Genomic DNA, 22,881 nt, shown 5'->3' with positions numbered 1-22,881 from the left:
TTTCAATAATAATTATTTATGTCATTTTCATATTTGTGTATGCTGGACATGAACATTTGGTTTTTAAGGTGGTATATGGGATATATGGGATATCAGTTTCATGAACTGGGAACTTTGATAATTTAACTATGCCAAGATTCATATGTTTTTTTATTATTCCAGGGTACCTTTAAAGCCTGGAACCAACTGACCCAATATTGTAGGACCAATATACAGCAGTACTGTTGGCAGTGACTTTAATACTCTTCCAAAATTAGACACAACAAGCCAGAATAACCAGTGTGAATGTGGGGAGCACTCCATCAGATAAAGCAGAATTAGCGTATGAAGACCTTTGGTCAATTCCAACAGCCGTACAGTCACACACAGGTATGGTGTAACAGTATTGATGGCTGCTGGACATCCAAGCTGCCCCCAGCATCCAAGCTGAGGCTGGATCTGTCTTCTCTGGGCTTTGCGCCTAAAAAGGAAAAGGCCGGACTGAAATGAAATCACTTATAATTATTATGTTTAATTAATTGAGGAATGGATGTTCTGCTCAGTGCCGCGAGTAACTGTGAACTTATCTTGTGCCTGTAAATGATGTGCCAGAAATAACACGCTTCATTAGTGTTCAGAGTCCTACAGTCTTATGAAATGTATAAAACATGAACAGTATAAAAGCAGGCTGTGGCCGACAAATTAACAGTTAGCTTTTCCCATTTTTCTCTCTTCAGAGAGCCGTGCCACAAACTGTTTTCAGTGCTTTTCCATGGCATCCATATTTTCAATAAGGCTGGTCAGATACAGAGATACACAAGAGTATCCCTAATATTCCTTCAGCTACCTTTAGGTGCACCTGTTGCTGATACAGAGTAGGCTGAGCATGCACAGCTTGTGTAGTTTGCTGCACTGGGTTGTAGAGTAGTGAGACTAATTTCTCTGGAGTAATGGAGCTTCATTCAATACATTCGGGATGAGCTGGAGAGGTGTTTGTGAATCCAGAACTAATCGCCTAATCCCAAATCCAAAGCCAGTCGTCACCTGACCCAAATGATACCCTACTTTTATGGAAAATTTTAATTAATATCATTATTTTTTTAATTGTAAAATTAACAATCTGTAATTTCTTTGTAATGTTTATTATTATTATTTTTTAAAAGGTCCATTAACTGGCAGCAAAGCCTAACAAAAAAAAAATACAAAATTAAAGTCATATATAAGTACAATATAATTATTAAGATAAGATTTCATTATAGAGCATTAATTTACAGATATTTGGTGAGTTGCTTTAATCAAATATCTGAGAAAATGAAAGAGTGTAGCCTGAGGAAAACGACAACACGCTCATAGTGAGTCAGGGGGAAAGGACACGCCCAGTATCCAAATGGTTGGTGCCAGGAGCCAATGGGAAAAAAGCTGTAAGATTTACATCTTTCCCATTGGCTCCTGGTACCACCTATTCAGTATTTTTGTGTCCTCCAGTCACTGGCACTCACCGTCAGTGTGGTGTAGTGTGGTAGCAGGGCTACCTTCTCTCAGGTGTGCCTGTGTTCTAGCTTTTTTTGTCTGGCTGCTTGGTCTCATTGTTGTTGGTTGTAAGAACAAGTTTCTGAGTCTCTGCTGGCTGTGTGTTAGTGCTCACTAGTTTACTGCTGCAGGATTACTGATTGATTATTGCTTTTATATGTCTTATATGTCTGATGTTACGGTGAAAGTCAATCTTTTTTGCCTGTATGCATGAGCTTAATGCTGTATATAAGTGATGGCAGTGATGCATGGGGACATGCATGCTGTTTCAGGGACAGATCTGTTCACATTACAGTCAAATGCAGCTCACTTATATTTATGAATGTGAACTGTCAAGGTCCAAATCTGATCTGTGCAAGAAATCGGAATTGATTAATAAGGCTTGTAATGTGAACGTAGCCTAAGTAAACCTGCATTTAACAAAGCTCACTACAGGCATCTGTCAAAACACGTCCCTCTTTTCACCAGCAAAAATACAACCAGCTCAAGGTTCCAAATCCATTAACGCAGTTAGTAGTACATTGTAGAACCACATAGACACCCCCCCCACCCCCACCCCCCCAAGAAATCACTCTCCTAAAGCATAACCTTAAGGCTGTAATAGTCTTCTTTGTAGCCCTCGAGGGTTCCGCAGATCTTCTCTCCACTCTGCTTTGCTTGCTTTTTTATGTGGGAGGGCACAGAAAAGAGAACTCTTTAGCAAACTCCAAGTTAGACTAGCTGTGTTGGAGCAGAAGAGATTGTAATTTGCCAAATTTTTCAGAGTTTTAAAAAATCTGCACAATTAATCAATTCATCCAAAAAAAAAAAAAAAAAGAAAAAGAAAAAGAAACTTCTCAGAATTCTTTGAAAGCGCAAGGCAGGCAGTTAGCCACAGGAGGGCAGTGATGACAAGTTCTGCACTGAGAAATGACCTTGTTGTATCTGTAACAGTCTTACATTCAGTTCCACCATACCCATCTCTCTGCCTTCGTCACACATATATCTGTAGGCTTAACTTCAGGTACTGTAGAAAATCTCTACAGGGTCAGTTTTTGCCTGTTTTCAAAATGTATACAATCACACACACACACACACACACATATATATGTGTGTGTGTGTGTGTGTGTGTGTGTGTGTGATTGTATACATTTATATATATATATCTGTCTATTTAAATATTAAATATAATATAATATTAAGCAGAATTTATAATATAATAATACAATATATTCTTTATTCATGTGTAACATTATGATATACTGTATGTGTTAGTAATACCAAATTGGATATGGTTTGATCAGTCAACATACATTAATCTGAACAAATTACTGATCAGAAATAAATGTTATATATTGTATAATATTTTAACATTATTGTAAAATATTGTAAGTGCTATGTATGTGTGCTTAAGTACAGGTGGAGTTGTATTGAATGATTGAGTTTCTTCAGCTAAAAATAGCTGCAGAGAGGAAAACAAGTTGTGTCCTATTCCACTACAAGCCTGCAGGTGATTTTTGAAATTGGAGAAAATGGAAAGATGACTAACAGAGCTTATAATTACTTTGGCTCTCATCCACCTAATTATTTTCCCAAAAGCTACTTTCCATGTTCAAGATTATCTCCTGCCCACCCTCAGGCATTGCCCATTTTGTGAATAATAATAACTGCTTGCTATGCATAGTAACTTTGGTAGTGAACATCATGTAAATATTGCTTCAGTGCTAAAACAGGCTTTTCTTTGGATGTTATTAACAATAAACTTATACATATGCAGTCTGTTTACTCTATGGGCTATGTGCCCATAGTATCATTGTGTTTATTGGTGACTGGTACTCTTCTTTTTTCATCTACAGATAATAGGATAAAGGACAAGCTAGTTTAAAGTCTTTTTTTACTGTGCAGGGACACGTCTTTACACAGTAAATACACATATTTCTTGAATGCTTGGTTATAGGATTGTTGGCCCATCAATAACCATAACATGTGCTCACCTGTAGGTACAGATAAGTAGTAAAAAGTTGATGTATTTTATAGTTGAGATTATGGTATAGTTATAGAGTTATGAATAACCTTAACACAACCCATAACAACTGAATAAAATATGAAATAAATAAACATGAAATAAATGTTCTAGATATACTGCAAGTTTTATTAAGGCATGCAGCTTAATGTGAAAAGTTGTGTTATTTGGGAAAAATAATCATCAGGGTTTTTTTTTTTGGGGGGGGGGGTTGAAGGGCCCACTTTATTTCTCTTTCACATGTACATTTGACATTTTTCTTGTTTTATTGACTTAAAATAAAATAAAATAAAAATATTTTTATACTAACTTATTTAGTTATGTAAGCAAAAAAATGGGATTCATTTTTACATGTGGTTCATATTTATGTAAAAAAAAAAATTCCCAACCGCCTTTAAAGTGACTGTTTCTGTATTTTCAAAGCTGTTTTTGATTGACTGCCTTCAATTGTGCTTTATTCAGTAATCAATCCAGGCTGAAGCGCTCCTTATAAGGTCTATGTGAGTGGGCGGGGCTAAGCTGCTGTAGGCTGAGTAGACATATAAGTAGGTTTTGGCTTTGGACAGCACAAACAAACTCAGTGAATTCAAAACAGGCTGTTTTAGTGGCTGTATGGACGAGACTGAATGGTACATCTTAAAACTCATGCGAAGAGGGTTTTCCAGAAGGACAGCATTTAGGCCTGCAAGAAAGAATGTCACACTTACCAAGACTAACAATCAAAAAACAGACCATGTCACGGTTTGAGAAGTAAGCAGTGGTCATGGGGTGAGGGTTCTGCTGCAGAGGTAATTTATCACTAGTAGGGTGCATCATCTGAGGTTCTGTACAGAAGCTTAATATAAAGGTTCCATCCTACTACTGCAGCAACAGCTGCACTCTGCTGTCATACATACAAGTCAAACTCAGTGTTATTTGGGGAGAAACCATATAACAAGACACTGGGTGAAAAAGGAAGGAAAAAAATTATATGTGTTTAGATCACATAAGAATGGGCAGGGATCTTGACTAATTGTAGGTGGTTTATTTACTGCACTTCCTTATCATACATGCTACACACTGAATCTTATGGCATACCTTATTAAATAGCTAGATTGAATATATGCATAAAATCGTCCATTGCAAAAATACAATCTCCATGTGTGTATCTCTTTTGACATGTTTCCTCTTTTTGACATGAATCTGACAGTTGTTCTTTATATTGTAACCGATTTTAATTATGAATGGACCAATAGAAATGCTCCAATATAACTTGCAATAAAATCATTTTACATTGAGAAGTTTTTTTCTTATCTTGTAAAATTACTATTTTTGAGATACATATACATGTACATACGCACAAATTAACAAAATATAAAGCACCAACACAACATTAACACAATAATCAATTTCAGGCATCCACATAAATTTTATTAAAAAAATAAAAAGCTAACCAGGAAAAATAGGTAGTAGATCTAATGTACCTAATAAAGAAGACCTAGGGGCCCTATTTTAGTGATCTTTAGGCGAGCTGTCAATGTTGCACTGCGCAGCTTGATTTCTTGATGAAGCTTGATGAATCATGGGTGTGTTTTGGGGGTAATGTACAATGAACCAATCAGTGTGTCCCTTGCCATTACCTTTAAGAGCCAGGTGCGGTCTGACTTTGGCGTATTGCTATTTTAATGGCACATTGCACACAGTCTGGGAAGGCTTGCTGAAGTGGTGCAGCGCCTCGCCTCTAGAATCATGTTATTTTAATTTGTATTCTGTTTATTTTTGATGTAAAAGGTTGCATAGCTGGCAACTGGCATGTGCTACAGGTTCGTGCCCATGCCGGGTGTCCATTTGTGCGTCTGTGTTGACAATTCACTACCAAGATAGCAATACGTCTGACTGTTTCAGTCAGTGGGGCACCTGTATTCTCCGCGGTCAAGATAGCAATATGCCAGAAATGTACCTGAACACACCTCATTTACACGAGAAGGTGTGAAAATAGACTGTTGGTGGGGTGTAAGACAGCAATAAGCATTGCGTCACACTTTGCGCAGGGTGTAAAATAGCGCCAATGGCTAATATCTAATTGAAGTCTGTTTCAATGCCTTTCTGCTCTGTGACTGCAAATGACCGGTCACCTTTAAGTTGCTGCAGAGACCGCAGAACAGTCAAAAGCAGGTGACCTCAGAGACCTGGGCGAAGAGAATCTCTGAGATATAGCAGGGTGCATGTCCAATCAGAGTCTTACAAACCTTGTAGTGAATTCTGTAATATACAGGGAGCAAGTGAAGGGAGGATAAGATTGGAATAATCTGATCCCTGCCCATGAGCAATTTTGTGGCTGCAATTTGTATTAACTATAAACAAGCCGATGAAGACATGCGGTCACCCGTGTAGAGGATGGTACCTTCTCTGAAGCCTGTGGCCTATTGAACTGTTTCATTTTGGCAGTTTGGAAAAAAGCCACTTTGGACAACAGAATTCATTTGTTTGTCAAACCTGAAATCTGAATCTGAAATACAAAGTGTCAGTATGTCTAGGAGGACCAAAGAGAATAACCTCAGATTTGTTTTCATTTAGCTGAAGAAAGCTATTTGCCACCCAGAGCTTTCTTTCATTCAGACACTCATTGAGACGCTAGGCCCAAATCCGTAGGCCCTCAGTGGGGGATAAAGCAGGTTGTCATTACAATGAAATAGGATGTTGTGTTTTCTAATGATGTTGTCCAGCAGAAGCAGATATGAGGAACCTAAGATACATTACATGAGATGAAAGGTACCGGCCCTAGTTCTGAACCTTGAAGAACGCCACAGCTGATGGCAGCCACAGAAGAGAACACATTACCAGCATTAACTATGAAGGTCATATGGCAGAGATAGGAGACTGAGACCTACAGTGCAACAAAGCCCATAGCACAATTACCACGGTCACCATCAGTAAGCCACAAGATAGTTTCCGAAAGTTTCTAAAATGTCAGCTAATGCTAACACAACCAAACGTGGACAGTTAACAGTGGGCAACCTGTCAATTCCTTTGTGATTCAGCATCGAGACAGCTACCTTGAACTTCAGGCACATGTCGATGTTTGCTGTATTAAAAAAAGGCTTTACTAGGTTTTAATGCATTGGTGTGAGGATATGATTGTATTTAGTGACAAGAGAGATACCAGTATGTTGTATGATCACCACCCCAAAAAGTAGTTGAGCTCTTGTGAGCTAGTCTGAAAAACTAAGTTTGGTTCCAGATTCCTCCTGGACGCCCCCAGCCAGCACATTGTGGATGTGTTCAATTCCATCACCAGCTTTAACACCTGATTCAACATGAGCAAGCACGGAGTTACCAAACCAGGTGTTGGATGATAACTATACACAGTATTAGACTTCCATGAGGGGTAAATCACTACTTTTTGTATGCATGCTATTAGTATTCATTCTAATATAAGTGTTTTACTAAGTAAATAAACATTTACTGTCCAGATAAGGAGCTTTTTACTTCTGATTTTCACAGGATGCCTGAGAAAATGCCACAGAACTGTATATCGCTGCTGTCCAATGAAAACCATGTATCTTCATTTTGTCTTTTTGTAGTTTTCGCCATGGTTTAAACCATGTAGCTGCTCTGTACACTGTGTTGATAACTATGGATGAATAGACCAATAGAAATGCTCTAAATTTCATGGAAAAAAACTCTTATTTTACATTAACAAAGTTAGTAAAATTCTCTATTTTGGAGATACATGTTTTTCATTGGACAGTGGAGGTATGTATAATGTTATTTCAGTGTTAAAACCCAAATGTAACTCAAATAATTCAAGAAACATGTCGTTATTATTAATTATTATTATTATTTTTAATACCTGTTGCATCTGACCAAACCGTTAACCCTTTACGTCTCTCTTTGGCTTATTCCACCCCAAAAGTAATGTAATGAGATTTATTTATTTAAGTAATTCTGGTCCATTTCTGTTGGTTCGTTCATTATAAATATGAATATCCCCACAATTTAAACAGAAATTGATGATTTTAATGATGTAAGATCATAAAAGTCAGTAAACGCTGCCTTTGAACAGACAGCAGTGTCGCAGCAGCTCCAGCGGGGTCACTTTGCGAAACGCGAGGTGACACTGTAGAGCCGCACGGGGGCGCCTGGAAGGGCGTGGCCACGCAGTCGCTAATGACTGGATAACCAGAGAAACGGGGCGTGCCTTTACCGCCGCCTGGCCAATGGCTGGAGACCCTGCGTGAGTCGCCATGGTGACGGTGTGCGGCTTGAGTGCGTGATGAGCTGACAGGTGCGTGGCAGTCAGCGGGGCTCCAGCATGTACTCCAGGAGCAGGAGCGTGCGCGTGCCGTCCGACAGCCAAGCCAGAGAGAAGTAAGTTGATTTGGGTTTTAGGCGGCGGAGAGAGGAGCGCGCGGAGGAGGAGGAGGGGGGCACTACCGCGCCATTATGGGAGCTGGACGAGCGGGCAGGCTCACACGGCTGCGTTAGAAACAGGCGAGACAGACAGACAGACAGACAGACAGACCAGCACGAGTCGTGTCTGAGGAGAAGTGTCTCTCTCTCTCTCTCTCTCTCTCTCTGTGTGTTTACGATAGACATGTTGAAATCCTGTGGCGGCGCGAGGAGCCCTGCTGTTGTTGCTGGTGTGTCGTCGTGTGTTTACTGGGCTTTAGTTCACATCCGTTCTGGTGATGCTGGAAACACACTCTTTTAAACCTCTGTTCCTTAAGACGTTAAGAATCCAGTCTCTTAAAACGCCAGTTCATTAAAACCTCTTTACCTTAAACCTCAGTACCTTAAACCTCTTTACCTTAAACCTCAGTACCTTAAACCCTCTGTTCCTTAAACCTCAGTACCTTAAACCATCTGTTCCTTAAACCCTCTGTTCCTTAAAACCTCAGTACCTTAAACTTCAGTACCTTAAACCCTCTGTTCCTTAAACCTCTGTTCCTTAAACCTCTGTTCCTTAAACCTCTGTTCCTTAAACCTCAGTACCTTAAAACCTCAGTACCTTAAAACCTCAGTACCTTAAACCTCAGTACCTTAAACCCTCTGTTCCTTAAACCTCAGTACCTTAAACCATCTGTTCCTTAAACCTCAGTACCTTAAACCATCTGTTCCTTAAACCCTCTGTTCCTTAAAACCTCTTTACCTTAAACCTCTTTGCCTTAAACCTCTGTTCCTTAAAACCTCAGTACCTTAAACTTCAGTACCTTAAACCTCAGTACCTTAAACCATCTGTACCTTAAAACCTCAGTACCTTAAACCTCAGTATCTTAAACCTCAGTACCCTAAACCCTCTGTTCCTTAAACCTCTTTACCTTAAACCTCTTTACCTTAAACCTCAGTACCTTAAACCCTCTGTTCCTTAAACCTCAGTACCTTAAAACCTCAGTACCTTAAACTTCAGTACCTTAAACCATCTGTTCCTTAAACCATCTGTTCCTTAAATCCTCAGTACCTTAAACTTCAGTACCTTAAACCATCTGTTCCTTAAACCATCTGTTCCTTAAAACCTCAGTACCTTAAACCTCAGTACCTTAAACCCTCTGTTCCTTAAACCCTCTGTTCCTTAAACCTCTTTACCTTAAACCTCAGTACCTTAAAACTTCAGTACCTTAAAACCTCAGTACCTTAAACCTCAGTACCTTAAACCCTCTGTTCCTTAAACCCTCTGTTCCTTAAACCTCTGTTCCTTAAACCCTCTGTTCCTTAAACCCTCTGTTCCTTAAACCCTCTGTTCCTTAAACCCTCTGTTCCTTAAAACCTCTGTTCCTGAAGACGTTAAAAATCCAGTTTCTTAAAACCTCAGTACCTTAAACCTCAGTACCTTAAACCTCTGTTCCTGAAGATGTTAAAAATCCAGTTTCTTAAAACCTCAGTACCTTAAACCTCAGTACCTTAAACCTCTGTTCCTTAAGATGTTAAAAATCCAGTTTCTTAAAACCTCAGTACTTTAAACCTCAGTACCTTAAACCTCTGTTCCTTAAGACATTAAAGGTCCAGTTTCTTAAAACCTCAGTACCTGTAAAACCTCAGTACCTGTAAAACCTCAGTACCTGTAAAACCTCAGGCCTTAAAACCTCAGGCCTTAAAACCTCTTTACCTTAAACCTCTGTTCCTTAAGACATTAAAGGTCCAGTTTCTTAAAACCTCAATACATTTAAAACCTTAGACCATAAAACCTTAAAGCTCAGTATCTTAAAACTGCAGTATCTTAAACCCTCAATGCCTTAAACATCAGAACCATAATACCCTAAAACCTCTGTACCTTAAACCTCTGTATCTTAAAATCCCAGAATTTGAAACCCTCAAAACCTTAAAATCTCTGAACCTTAAAATCTTAATAGTCTTAAACTTTAGTGCCTTCATTCCTATGTCCTAAATCCACAGCAGTTCAAAACCTTTCAAGTGCCTTAAACCTCATCTTATTGAAACCTTAGTAATATTTAAGCTTACTACTTTTAGTGCAATACCCTTAGTGCACGACTGCTGGATCTTGAGGTCAAGATTTAACCAGTCTTTCTGTATTTTATGATATTTATATTAGAATTGTCTTAATTCTGCAGAACTAATGGTATTTCATACAGGCTGGTTTGACACCAAAATCTATACGTTTAGAACAACAAGAATGTCTGTATTTGTAATTTTTATTGGGGAATTTCACCAATTTGAAAACCTGCTCAGTGTCTACAACGTAAATACAGTGTTTTGCTTACTGATAAAACCCAAAATGATGGGAAAAAAACCTTTTACAGGGATTCTATTGAAAGCTCGTGTAAAGTTGCCATTTTTGGACAAACAAGGTTTTTGCACAACAGCAACCAAGTGTTCTGTTGCACTGATTCTGCACTTCCTTAGAATGGTGCATTTCTCACCATCAGATTACTCTGAGTGAGTTTGTTTAGGTTGTGCAGATCTTCTGTGGTTCCCCCTCAACTATAACCAGTTTCAGCTTTTCATGCTTTCTCATATTTTCTATGAAAGACAGCATAGACCCATTAGAAGAGAGCAGAGTTTCTCAATTCTTCCAGTACATTTCTTCTGCTTTTTAGAATTGCTCTTTCATTTCAGAATTGAAAAGGTTTAGTGCTGGAATAGTACGCGATCCTAATTCATCCGTGTACTTTTTCTAAATGTTAATTTAAATCACTTACATAAATAAATGATGCTTAGACTTAACCAATATTTGCTGTTTCACAGCTGCTGAAATGACAATCCTGCAGCTATGGTAAACTCCTAATTACTGGAAACTTGCTTTCTGTAAAACTGCAAATGTAGCACATGCAGCGGCTAGAATAAATAAATAAGGCGCATCCTAAAACAGCACAGGCGTGCATGGACATATTTGACGCTCTACATGGCTTATAATTGAGTTCATTCTATCCCCCTTACCTATTTCTATGTTCCTCTCCCTTTCTTTCCACCTCTTTTGTCATTTTTTTATTCCCTTTTTCTCACTCGAGCACAAAAAGAAGAGTGAATTTCCTATGGCGAATGATCCCTTTTTGTTCATAGTTCATAGTTTGATACTGTATTGAAATTGTCACACTCCTAACTCTAATACTCTGTAGCTATGCTAACTCTCAGTTCAGATTTGCCAGTATTTGCCAGTGTTTTCAGTAGATAAAGTTGGCCAGCTCATCATGAAATACTAAAAGCAATAAATAGAAAAAGCGTAAATCGAAAACTACATTAGATGTAAACATAAATGACCAAGATCCTTAAATTCCAGAAGACTTAAACAATCCCTGACAGCATGTTTTCTGAGTGGTCGTGGTCGTGGTGGTGTTGGCCCAGCTGGAACAGTAGACGTGCCAGTGAGAAAATGAGCACTGCTTGTGTGTGTTTACATGTGGGTGTTTAGTCTTGCCTACCTCCTACCTGGAGTGTCAGTCCAACCAGTATCCTTGTTGGACTCTGTGAAGCACCGCTGAAGCAATAGTGTGCATGTTCTGCTTTATGTAGTGATGCTTTGTTTTAGAGTAGTGACGTCAGATGTTAACTTTGATTAGACCCTTTTTAACCTTTTAAAAATAGACTTTTCTAACATCAGGAATGCAGCCCTGTATTCAGCTCTTAGCTTAAGAATGAACATGGAGTAGGGACTGGGCAACATGACGATCTTTTACTGTATCGCAATACATTTAATTAATAAAATGATGCTTTTTTAAGCGTATTGAGGATATCATCAGTGAAGAACACTGATCAAATGCACGTTTCATTGCAGACCGTGTAATTGGTCTGGTTTGAGTGGATGAGAAGCAGCATATTTTGAATAAAATAAAAATTGCTGTAGTCCGTATGGGAGAGTATTTGAATGTGTTTTTAAGAATCTGTGGCTACTGATCATGTATATCACAGTTAATATTGTGTATGGTGAAAATGTCTTGAATTCTTGTGATGTAATATTTTTACCATACCATATATTACTCTGAATATAGTTAAATTAAACACAAAGTAATTTGAGTGAGCATTTTAGACTTGAAGTTGGCTTAAATAATAGGTAACTAAAACACTGCATGCCATCATATTCTCTATGGAATCTACAGTACTGGCACAGAACAGACTGTGACTTGTTTTGTAGCAGTGAAAGACTTCCCACTCTTAGTGGGTTTGATGTCCGTTGGTCAAACATTGTAATGTAAATGCGAAAATATGCTCACGTGTAGGCTGTGTGTTCTGTTTTTTTGCAAGACTTAACAAAACCTCATGGCTGAGTTTCTGATATAAGAGTGTTTATGGCAGTTATATCGTCTCATATATAGGGGCAAAAGTATTGGGACACATCTCGTAATCACTGAAAGTCCCATTACCACAGGTGTATAAAGTCAAGCACCTAGCCTTGCAGTCTGCCTTCACAAACGTCTAAAGAGCTCGCTGAGTTCCAGTGTGGTTCTGTAGTAGGATGTCACCGTTGCATAAAGTCAGTTGGTGAAATTTCTTCCCTCCGAGATATCCCACCATCAACTGTGAGCGGTATTTTTGAAAAAGGGAAGTGTTTAGGAACCACAGCAATTCAGCCTAGAAGCTGTTATAGCTGCAGATGGGAGGACCAACTCATATTAGTATCTATGGATTTAGAAGGAATGCCATGAAAGCTCCTGTGGGTGTCCCAATACTTTTGCCCATGTACTGTTTTTACCTTTTTACAGCTTGTATTAGTTCCTGTTCATGAGACTCATTTTTGTTAGATCTGCAGAGATTTTTGTCACATGCAAAGTTCAGTAGTTGGAGCATTTACTGCTTCTCACCATTTAAATAATCCGAAAGACGTTCTCAACAATGTCAAATGCATGTTGTGAGGTTAATATTGACGTTGAACAGTAGTGTGTGTGTGTGTGTGTGTGTGTGTGTGTGTGTGTGTGTGTATGAGAATAGTTCAGTAAGTAGTCAAGTGTCATTGATGTGTCTTTTTTAGAGACTGGGACATTTCTATGCGTTGCAGATTTGATATATTATTCTATTTTTGTTTATTAATTGAAGCAGCATTTCTGGCGACATAGTCTGTTTGCTGTAACTTCGGCAAACGGCACCCTTAGGGCCGCTTAGCCTCTCGGCATATTCCTTTCGCTTGCTGAGGTAAGCAAATGAATGTGATTGTGCCGCCGTTCTCTCCTGCGCTCCACCAGTTCTGATTGGCTGCGTTAGGACGTCAGGATCCACCCTGCCGAGTAGCGCTAGTAGGTGCTTGGTGATGAGCGAAGGAAAGCTCATGAGATTTGCATAAGATGATGATGCTCAGAGCTGCCGACGCCTGCCGTCATTTAAACCATCTTATCCTCAGCTGAAGGACTGAATGAGCCAGAAACAGAAACTGGAGAGAGACAGTTTGTTCTTCACCTCTGTTTCATGGTCTACCAAAGGTAACAGTGTGTGAGAAGCCTGTTAAATAACCTGTGACATCACCTTAAGTTACACAGCTTGACTTTTCTAGCAATTCTCAAACGACTGTCCTTCAGCGGTGAGCGATATGACACCAATTATGTCACGATAGGCGAGTATATCATAGGTGAAATTACATGCAAGGACAGGCATAGATAATCCATGTAAATTTCATAAATCATCACACGTAATTAATATAGTTCTTTGAGAGACTTATGAGAGAGCAAGAGGTTCATGTCCTGTTCAGAAAGTTACTTTAACCTTATGAACAGGCAAGCAAAAGGAGGATGCTGAGAGACTGAGCAGCTCTATAGGATACCACAGTGTGGTGGGTCTTGGCATGATACTCCCTGTTTATCTCTTATGGTATTTGCCTTTAACCTCAGTAACATCCAATCAGAATCCACTCATGCATATTGATGACCAACACTCTGCCTGTTTGGATGCCAAAATGTAAACAAACTAAATCAACATGGTATCTAATGTAGTGATAGTATCTAATTCTGTCAGAAGCTGAGGCAAAATAAAAAAAGTGAAAGAAAAATGATCCAGATATACAGGCAGTTTTAGTGCTTGACACAAGCTGCATAGCTGCATGGAGTTGATGACTTTAATACTTCTAAATCACCTTAACAGAGCAGCAGAACTATCTATTCTGATGATATATTCAATATTGAATCTGGAATTTTTCTTAAACTGTGTGTAAATTCTAAATATTGCATACATACACCTCTGGGTAAAAAAAGTGATATTTTTGATTTGTCCAAAAAAGTAATAAATCAGCCCCTTGTCCACCTGTTGATGAAGCAATTGATGATGAAATAGACAGGATTTTTCCCCTGGTATTACGTAGCTGTGTGTGGCACCTCCAAAGCTCCGCCTGTTTATTACAACCCCTCTAAACGTGGGAGTATTCACGTATGCTGAAGGTGGATATACTCTTGGATATAGATGTTCATCTCAACTGCAATGTTTGCTCAATCCAAACAGATCAGAATGAGTTGTTTAAATATATTGTTTAATCAGTTATCAGGGTGTATCAGAGTGCATCAAGAGTGCCTGTGATGCATGTTTAAAAAAATGATGGAAAGCACTTTAATGGGAAATCTAGTTGGAATGTCTAGTGAGATGATTGTGGGTTGTGAATCGCTAACGATACATGCAAATGAGGGAGGCAGTGCCAGATATCACACAAACAGTAAAGCATGCCAGTAATCCAAATGCATTTACGCCACACTCTAAACATCACGGTGACTCTTGTTTTGCGTCATGCAAGTTTTGTGGTCCTTATCAAGTCAATAACACTTATATTTAGCGAACTGTTTAATGTTACACTACTTTGTTATAGAAATAAGTAATTATATTACTGTAAGGAGTTACATGATGCAGTGGTATCCCACTTATAGCATTAAAAGCTCAAAATCAGTGTAGTATGTAAAGTATTGTTGTGTATGGTATGGGGCGCATTGGTTGGGTGCAGAGATTGACGCCTTTAGATGGTCAGAGGGCATGCAGGCCACTGTTTTAGCTTATTTTTAAGTTTACTGACCATTAGTTCAACCTGATATCAGTAATAAATAAGCAGCTGAAGCTGTTGACCTACTGCTGTACAGTTCCTGATTGTACAAGGCTATACAGAACATGCTGCACCATACAAGCAGTAGCTTACTTCAAGGTAAAGCAAGCATGGCCCTGTTTCTTAGGAACTACGTGCCGATCTGTCTGCCTGATTCTCTTCTGTTTCTTATTGCTCTCTGTCAGTCATCCACTCTCCCTCGTTCTGTAATTCAACAAAAAAACACAGCACACAGCCCTCCCCTCCTGTGTATCAGACTGCTTGCCTGAGTAACTCCTGCTTTGTCCTCCACTCTTTTCGGGAACATTGTACGACACATTAAAGTCCGTGTCACATCAAAATATACCTGGTTTATCTTGCTAACCTTTACTTTGTGTATAAACACTCTTATACCTTTACTGCGTCCTCACATAACAAGGCATCACATCATTTCAGCTTCTCTGCATCATACGCATTAAATTGATCAATTTAGACCCCATGTTCTGAAGTTTGGGCAGATTGGGCTTCTGTTTAGTGGTAACCGTAATGAGTGTTGGTGTAAAACTCTACGATTGCTGCAGTCTGGGCTGTGGGTGATTTGTGTATCAGCTCCTCAGCTGAGCTTAGCTAGCTTGCTGGCGAATTCACCTACGATAAACTACGATAAAAATGTGATAATTAACAGATGAAAATACAGTCTCCTGACCGACACTGCGCGCAGACTCTCTCTTTTATTGGTCTATTTAGAGCCAGTGGGGATAAAACTGTAAAGCTTAGACATGGCTTACATTAGTGTCTCTGTTTTGGGTTTTCAGAGCTGGGACAAAGGTCCTTCAGAGAGGTCAGCAGGATGCAGATTTGCGTGTTCATTCATTCGTTCAATTTATTTGCTCTGCAAAACCGCTCATTTATGGCAAAATACGTTGAAAATAATGCCATTTTACTTGGAAGAGTTTGCAGAAAGAAGCCTAGTGTGGCTGCATTTTGTTGACTTTAGGCTAAACATTATTGCTTTTATTTCTTTACCTTCCTTTTTCCCCTTTTTTAAGCATGTTCTTCCTTTAAACATTGCAGAGATACAGAAACACGGCAGTTTGCAACAGCTCTAATGCTTAGCTGTAATAAGTCACTGCTCTCCGCAGTGGGTAGCTTTGCATGGTTTTATACAACCCAATATTAAGATAAAAGGATCGAGACTTGTCTTTTAACATTACAATCTGTATTCCAGATTTTTATTCACCATTATGGTAAATCTACCATGTATAATGGATCTACTGTGAAGAATTTAGCAATTGCAGTTTTTTAAATCCTAATCTGGCCTTAGTCTTGACTCCGGCACCTCTGATAGTTTTAATTACAACACCAACAGCACTTATGCGATTAACTCAAGCTTGTTTGCCACAGAAACCAACTCGAAAGCCGCAAAGTGGAGAATTTCTCTCCCTTTTTTTTCTTTACCAGCGGTTTGTGAGTGAAACGCTGCAGGAGTATTTTCTACACCTTTCTAGAAGCAAGTGGAAATAAAGGACTTTTCTAGGCTTTCATTTCTGAACCCTGACAGAGTAGAAAATAATGTTCAGATTGAGACCAAACCCAGACTGTCTGAGCCTGTTCACACCTGGCATTAACTTGCATGACCAGATGTAAACATTCTCAAGACACATTATGATCAGATCACTCAAACCACATTCGGAGGTGGTCCGAGACAGATCTCGCCCACATGTAATACAAGAGTAAGTGGAATTTGCTTTCTGAGATCAGATTCCGTCAGGCAAGCGGAAATGCCCCTGTCAAGAAGTGTGGATCTTGGCTCCTTCTTGCTTTCTTTCTTTCTCTCGCTCTCTCTCTCTTTCCCGTATGTGTGTGTGCATGTGTGTACGCTTGTGCTTGTGCTTATTTACCAGTAGATGAGGGCAGTATTATAGAGTTTGCTGACTGAACCGTTATGAAAACTGCAGAACCATCTATTGCAGCGCATCCACTGTGTTGTAGAACCCCCACCATCCTCTAAACTGTTCACGGTCTCCAGTAGCAGGAAGATTCCGATGAGAAACCGTTGTTTACAGGCAGTAAAACGAAAAGGATGTACGCTTAATGTGCTTTTAATGCGGGAAAGCAAAATCGGATCTCATCTGATCAGACTGGGGCCGCGTTATAACGACAAGTGTAAACAGAATCTGGTCAAAGTGGATCCAGATACTATCCGGATACAGAACGCATGTTAATGCACAGGTCCTTTGTTTTGCTGTTTTAGGACTGGTCTTGGACTTAAAACCGGCCAATTCTAAAACCCCAAAACTGTTTTGTCTTGACTCGTTATATTTCCACTCCCGAAATTTGCATACTCCCTGCCCACTTGTGAAAGCCGGAGGAAGTCAGGGAGATCGTGAACAGCATCGTGATGCTAGGAGGCCACCAAGAGGACACAGAGAGAATCGTGGCACTATGCATTAAGATTCAGGAATAATTACAAAGTAGTTGTTGTTAAAGTGTTTGGCTAGACTATTCTTGGCTATGCTATGCTTTGCTATGGCAATGTATTGAGTAACGTAGCTACAAAACAAAAGATCTGAAACTATACTTTATACATATTAATCTCTTTTTAAACCTCAGCTTGTAAGACAAACAGCTTTTAAACTCCTTGCAACAGTCTTACTTTTATTACATTGCAGCATGGTATTGTTTTCCTGTCACCACCTGATTGAACTCCCAGAAGGACTGTGGGGTTCGGCGTCAGCGTTATCATTGCCACAGAGGAGACAATTCTCCTGCTTTGTAGCCCCAAGATCTCGTAGTGCATGTTTACTGGTATGACACATCTCTGCAGTTGCGCTCGTGTGTTATTTCAGAGGGCGAGCGCTGGTCGAGGTGGGGAGATTTGTTTTGCCATTTGTGAAAGAGAATTTTTCCCTGTTGTCTGTAAATGTTTTCCATCACCATGGTTGCAATCCATTTTTGTTCTCGTCCTGATGTCTCTCTCTTCCCTTCATAGATCTCATTACTCATTCTCCCCATCCCTCTCTCTCTCTCTCTCTCTCACTGTCTCATTCTCTCTTACTCCCTCTCTCGCCCTCGCTGTGTGTCCTCCTCTTTGTTTGTTTTCACTCTGTTTATCTTTCTCGGTCTCTTCCTCTTGTTATATATTGCTGTGTGTCTCTCTCTGGACATGAAAGCTGCTGAAAGCTCTCATTTGTGCCGGTGCCATAGAATTTCGGACTCGTAAACACACCCCACAGAACCCCCTGCTTCCCCCACCTTGAGATCTGCTTCTGCCTATGTGGTATCACACAGCCATTTGAGGACTCCTTGGGAAAAACAGAAGAGGAGCTCCTCTAGTGGGACATTGTTGGCCTCAGCATGGGCTTCATAAAGCCTCGCCAGTGTTTTGTGTGCCAGTCTCATCATCACTGGTTAAAGAACAGTTATTAACACTGAAATGATGTTATAGATACTAAGAGAAAGAAAGATTATGCTGACAGGGTAAAGTTAGAGACTTCCCAATAGCTGCAAAAAAAACTCTCGAATCTTAAGATGACTTATTTTCCACTGTGCCGTCTACGTGCCGTAGAATCACTTAATCAGTATTTAAAGTTCTTTGATGTATAAATTGTAAAAATGTGACACTGTTTGGGTTGAAAAATTCTCAAATGTGGTTTAACAAGCCTATTAACAACCCTGTTACTTCACCTGTTCTTGTACCTGAAATACACAGATTTTCCTTTTATGGTGGGCTCATAAAAAATTTGAGGAGCTCTGCTCTGATTGGCTCATTTATTGCATCTAAAGGCTCACACAGAAGCCGCACGGCATAGCATTACATAGCATACCGTAGCTGACCTTTGTTTTAGTGCTGCTATCCTGTCTTGAAAAGTGCTGTTGGCGCATCTGAAGAGGTGGTAAAAACCGATTGGCTAGGGTTAGCTCTTAGCCTAGCACAGATACCCACTTACTTCCAGAGACTTTGTTTTTTTTTTCCACTCCATTTTTTGAGATCCCCTTTTGCTGACAATGGCACACGAAAAGCCATGGTCATGAGGGCCTGGTTCGCATAGCTCCCCGCTTTCTCATATCTAGCTCCGACAGCTAGAGTCTGCTTCGCCAGCTTTGACGAGGGCTAGCTGGGCTTTCAGAATCAGAATTTCATTATTTTTTTTTTATAAGTATGTTACACATACAAGGAATTTTACTTTGTAAGAGCAACACAAGTATGACCATATATGAGGTTTACACTGAGAGAAATAATGTACTAAAAGTAATAAAGAGCTGTAAAAAAATATCTGTAATCTTCCATATGTAGCCTGAGTCGACATCTATATTCAAACTATTACATAGCAATATAACAATACACAAAGTTTACACATGATTAACCGAAAATTTACATCAGTACAGCTGTGCAAATTATCACCTGTGCAAATGGTAGGCATGTTATATAGCTATATGAAGTTTAGAAGCTCAGTTCAGTTTCACTAGTAGGTGTATATATATGGTAAAATATAACAAGTCAGGACTGTTATGTAACAGCTTTGGGGTTTTGGATCAACCCAATCCAACAGCATTTAAGGTGGAATAGAAAATATTGAATATGCAGCCTACTCAGACTGATGAAATTATATATTATAAAGATTATTTGATTGTTGAAACTAAAAAATACTTAATATTCTGCAAAAAAAAATCTTGAAGACTGAAGAATTCTTTATAGAATCTTTTATTTAGTTTGTAGGACACAAAGAAAAGTCAAAGAACCCCTTTTAAGTACGATCTAGAACCCTTTTTGCTCATTGAAACATTAAAACTAATGCAGGAATTCTGTTAAATATGCATTTGCATAACTTACAGTAGTAGTTATGGCTGGACGATATGGTAAAACTTTTATAGCATTAATTCTGCAGTATGCATTACAAAAATACAGGAATTTCCCCCAGGGGTCCCCAGTAAGGCACTTCGTGACTAAGACTGGAGTGAAATAAATAATATTGGTCAGAAATAATTTGCATCTGGTAAATGTGCGGACGTTCTCTTTTACTCAAAATTTGCAGCACTTCATCCAGTTACACGGGACAAATTACAATGTACTGACGTGAGCAGTTGGTCATTGTTCTTTAAGCACCTATATTCACTGCATGTTCCTAAAAGTATATTGTGTATCACGATAAGAAACTTTATCATGATATGATAAAATATTGTCATATTGCTCACCTCTAGTAGCAGTATTTATAAAACAGCAAATTGGCCGTAATTGCACACATGAGGACTAGCTAAACGTTTCTGTTACTCTTCAGAAAGCTGTTGCCAGTGTTTATGCATTTGGTCCACAGATCTGAACGCTGAACGATGATGCAATCGCAGTAACACAGTGTTAATTCCGACTGCCTAACTCTGAATCAGTGAACCATGGGAAAAGCCATTTCCTTCAGAGCAGCCTTCTTCTCCAATTCGGTGACTCCTTTTTTTACCCAGTGCATTTTACTGGTAAAAGAGGCCATGCTCCCCATTCCCTTTAATGAGAGCAAGTGTCTCACGTGGTCTCACTCTCCAGCAGTGTCCCATTTCATTCCTTTCTTTGCTTATATCAGTCATCTCCAGAGAGTGATTAGCGGACTCCTAGCTTGATGAGTGGAAAACCATGTTCTAGCAAGCTGACGTCTCTCTGATCTTAAAGTCCAGGCGAAAGTCCTTCTTTAATTCAGCACTGGATCAAAGAGGTTGTGTAGCTAATAAGAAATCGAAGCTTGAAACTCCCAGATTAGCGTGGTATGCTCAAATCATGATACAAATCAAGTTGTTAAAGAAATTCCACCAGGTTGTTAAAGATTTCAGTCTTAACAAGCTAATTTAGTCATTCAGTTTGATGTGAAATGCATTGTTTTACATAAACAAGTCAGAACGGTTTACAGTGGCAGCTACACTGTACGTCCAAATGTTTGTGGACACCCTTTCTAACGAAAGCGTTCGGCTATGTAAAGTTGCACCCATTGCTGACACAGACGTGCAAATGCACTCACACAGCTTGTTTAGTCCCTGTAGAGAAGTACTGCCAGTAGACCTGGAATCTCTGGCGCAGATAATAATCATGAACCATGCGGGCTAGAGGGATCTATATAAAGCCCCCCAGCATTGAGCTGTGGAGCAGTGGAACTGTGTTCTCTGGAAAGATGGTCTTCTGTCATCCTGTCCTCACTAATGTTATTAAGACTGAATGCAATCAAATCCTCACCGCAGTACTTCAGAATCTAGTCTTCTGGTGGCAGTATTTGCGTTGTAGATGCCATAACCGTCCAGAGTTGCTATCACCGCAGCACTGTAAAGAAATCTAGCTGGGATTCCCCTGGCACATCATGCTGCCAACATGGGACGGGTGAAGGCTAGCACCTGTGTCCTCTGAGACCCTCAAGCAGCTGCTAACGTTGCATTTAACAGTTCAGTGTGCTTCAGGAGAAGCATATCCAATTGCGTAATGCCTGTTGTCTAGCAGACATAGCAAACGCCCTACCCACCAGGTGAGAGCGAGGCCATTTCTGCTGTCTGCTGAAGATAGGAACAGCTCTTCGGTGGCAGTGCTAGCCAGGAGCCCAAAGTCTGTATATTGCCCATTTGGTTACAAATATGAGTGTGTGATTTGGCCTGCAGTATGCACAGTGTTAATTAGTGAGTCATGATTCCATTAGCAAATTGATTAGCTATATTAACTTACCTTGTAGCACCAGTGCAAAACTCAAACCCCTACAAAGCAAATGTAGGACACTTCTTTGCATTTGAGATATATGCAAGATGCAAATATCACATTTTTAACGTTTGTGTAAAAAAGGTTCCCAATTCCCTCACAGCGATCCGTTCTTTCTAACACTGATGACAAATGCAGTGATTTTGAATGCGCTCTTCCACTGGAGAGCATGTTTCTTCTTCAAGTGCTGTTATGTGGAGAGTTATTAAGCATTATAGGATTCCTGTGCACCTCTCTTCCTTTTTATTTTGTGGTCCAGTGATTCTGAAATGTTTATCTTGTCTTACATTAAAGCCAGTCTAGCTTCCTCGCCAGTTTCGCTCCGTAGCCTTTGGCTTTTGTTCAGCAAGGGAGTCTCAGTGTCTCTCTCAGCCTCCATCGCTTTCTCTCTCTCTCTCTCTCTCTCTCTCTCTCTTTTTCTCTCTCTCTCTCTCACAGCCTCCATCTCTCTCTGCTAGATGCTTCCCATCTCGAGTTTTAAAGGTTTGACAGAATCTCTGGAGTATTAATTGTTGAGTTCTGCCTGAGACACCCCCCCCTCAACTCCCCCATCCCCCTTCTTTCCAGCCGCCCGTTCTCCTCCCTCAACCCCGGCTGTCTTTCATCTTGGTTTCCATAAAACCCTGCTATCATTATTCCAACCTCTGCACCATCCTCTCTCACATGAAATGCCTCCTCCTGTGAATACTCCTTCCCTTTGGTTCCGGTACATTTATTTTTGCCCTGTTTTATTTTTCATGAATTTTTGGGAGGCTTTTTTTTTTTCTTTTTCCTTTTTTTTTTTTTTTTTTTTCCTCTCCGGATCTTGCAGATGCTTACAGAGCCGAAGCCTGGTGTGTTCTGAATACTAGCAAAAGCTTCGTCTTAAGTCTGCAGAGAAATATTTTCAGTAAATTTGGCTCAGTGGGCAGGCCAGGCCGACGCAAAGCATGCTTATAAACCCCAGGCAGAAGTTACCATGCCTGGGGAGAAGATGAGTCACGAACGAGCTTATTATGAGCTACTGCCGAATAATTTATGAACCTAATAATTCTGGCAATAAGGAAGGCTCGAGCAGTACCACATTAAGCTGGAAATTAGCTGGGATGCTGCTGTGTTCTGTCAGCATTGTGTGACTGTGGGTGTTAGCAAAGTCTCCATCTACATGGCTGCTGATACAAGGAGCAGAAAATTCAGGCTTCAAGATGGTGGCTACTCCACGTGCTTTTCGGCCTATTTTTATAGCTAGCA

The 22,881-nt window shown here is 39.8% G+C and overlaps 1 protein-coding gene across 1 annotated transcript in view; it reads left to right on the top strand.

Moving 5' to 3' along the window:
- Positions 1-7,769: 7,769 nt before the first annotated feature.
- ssbp2a (single stranded DNA binding protein 2a) overlaps positions 7,770-22,881 on the top strand; it is a 43,023-nt gene continuing 27,911 nt past the window's right edge. Inside the window, exon 1 of the mRNA XM_072664525.1 lies at positions 7,770-7,861. Coding sequence (XP_072520626.1) covers positions 7,806-7,861 — 56 coding nt within the window. The 5' untranslated portion in view covers positions 7,770-7,805. The remainder of the gene's footprint in view (positions 7,862-22,881) is intronic.

This window comes from Salminus brasiliensis, chromosome 20 (genome assembly GCF_030463535.1).
Source record: "Salminus brasiliensis chromosome 20, fSalBra1.hap2, whole genome shotgun sequence".
Lineage (NCBI taxonomy): Eukaryota > Metazoa > Chordata > Actinopteri > Characiformes > Bryconidae > Salminus > Salminus brasiliensis.
This window is presented reverse-complemented; position numbering and strand designations above follow the sequence as displayed.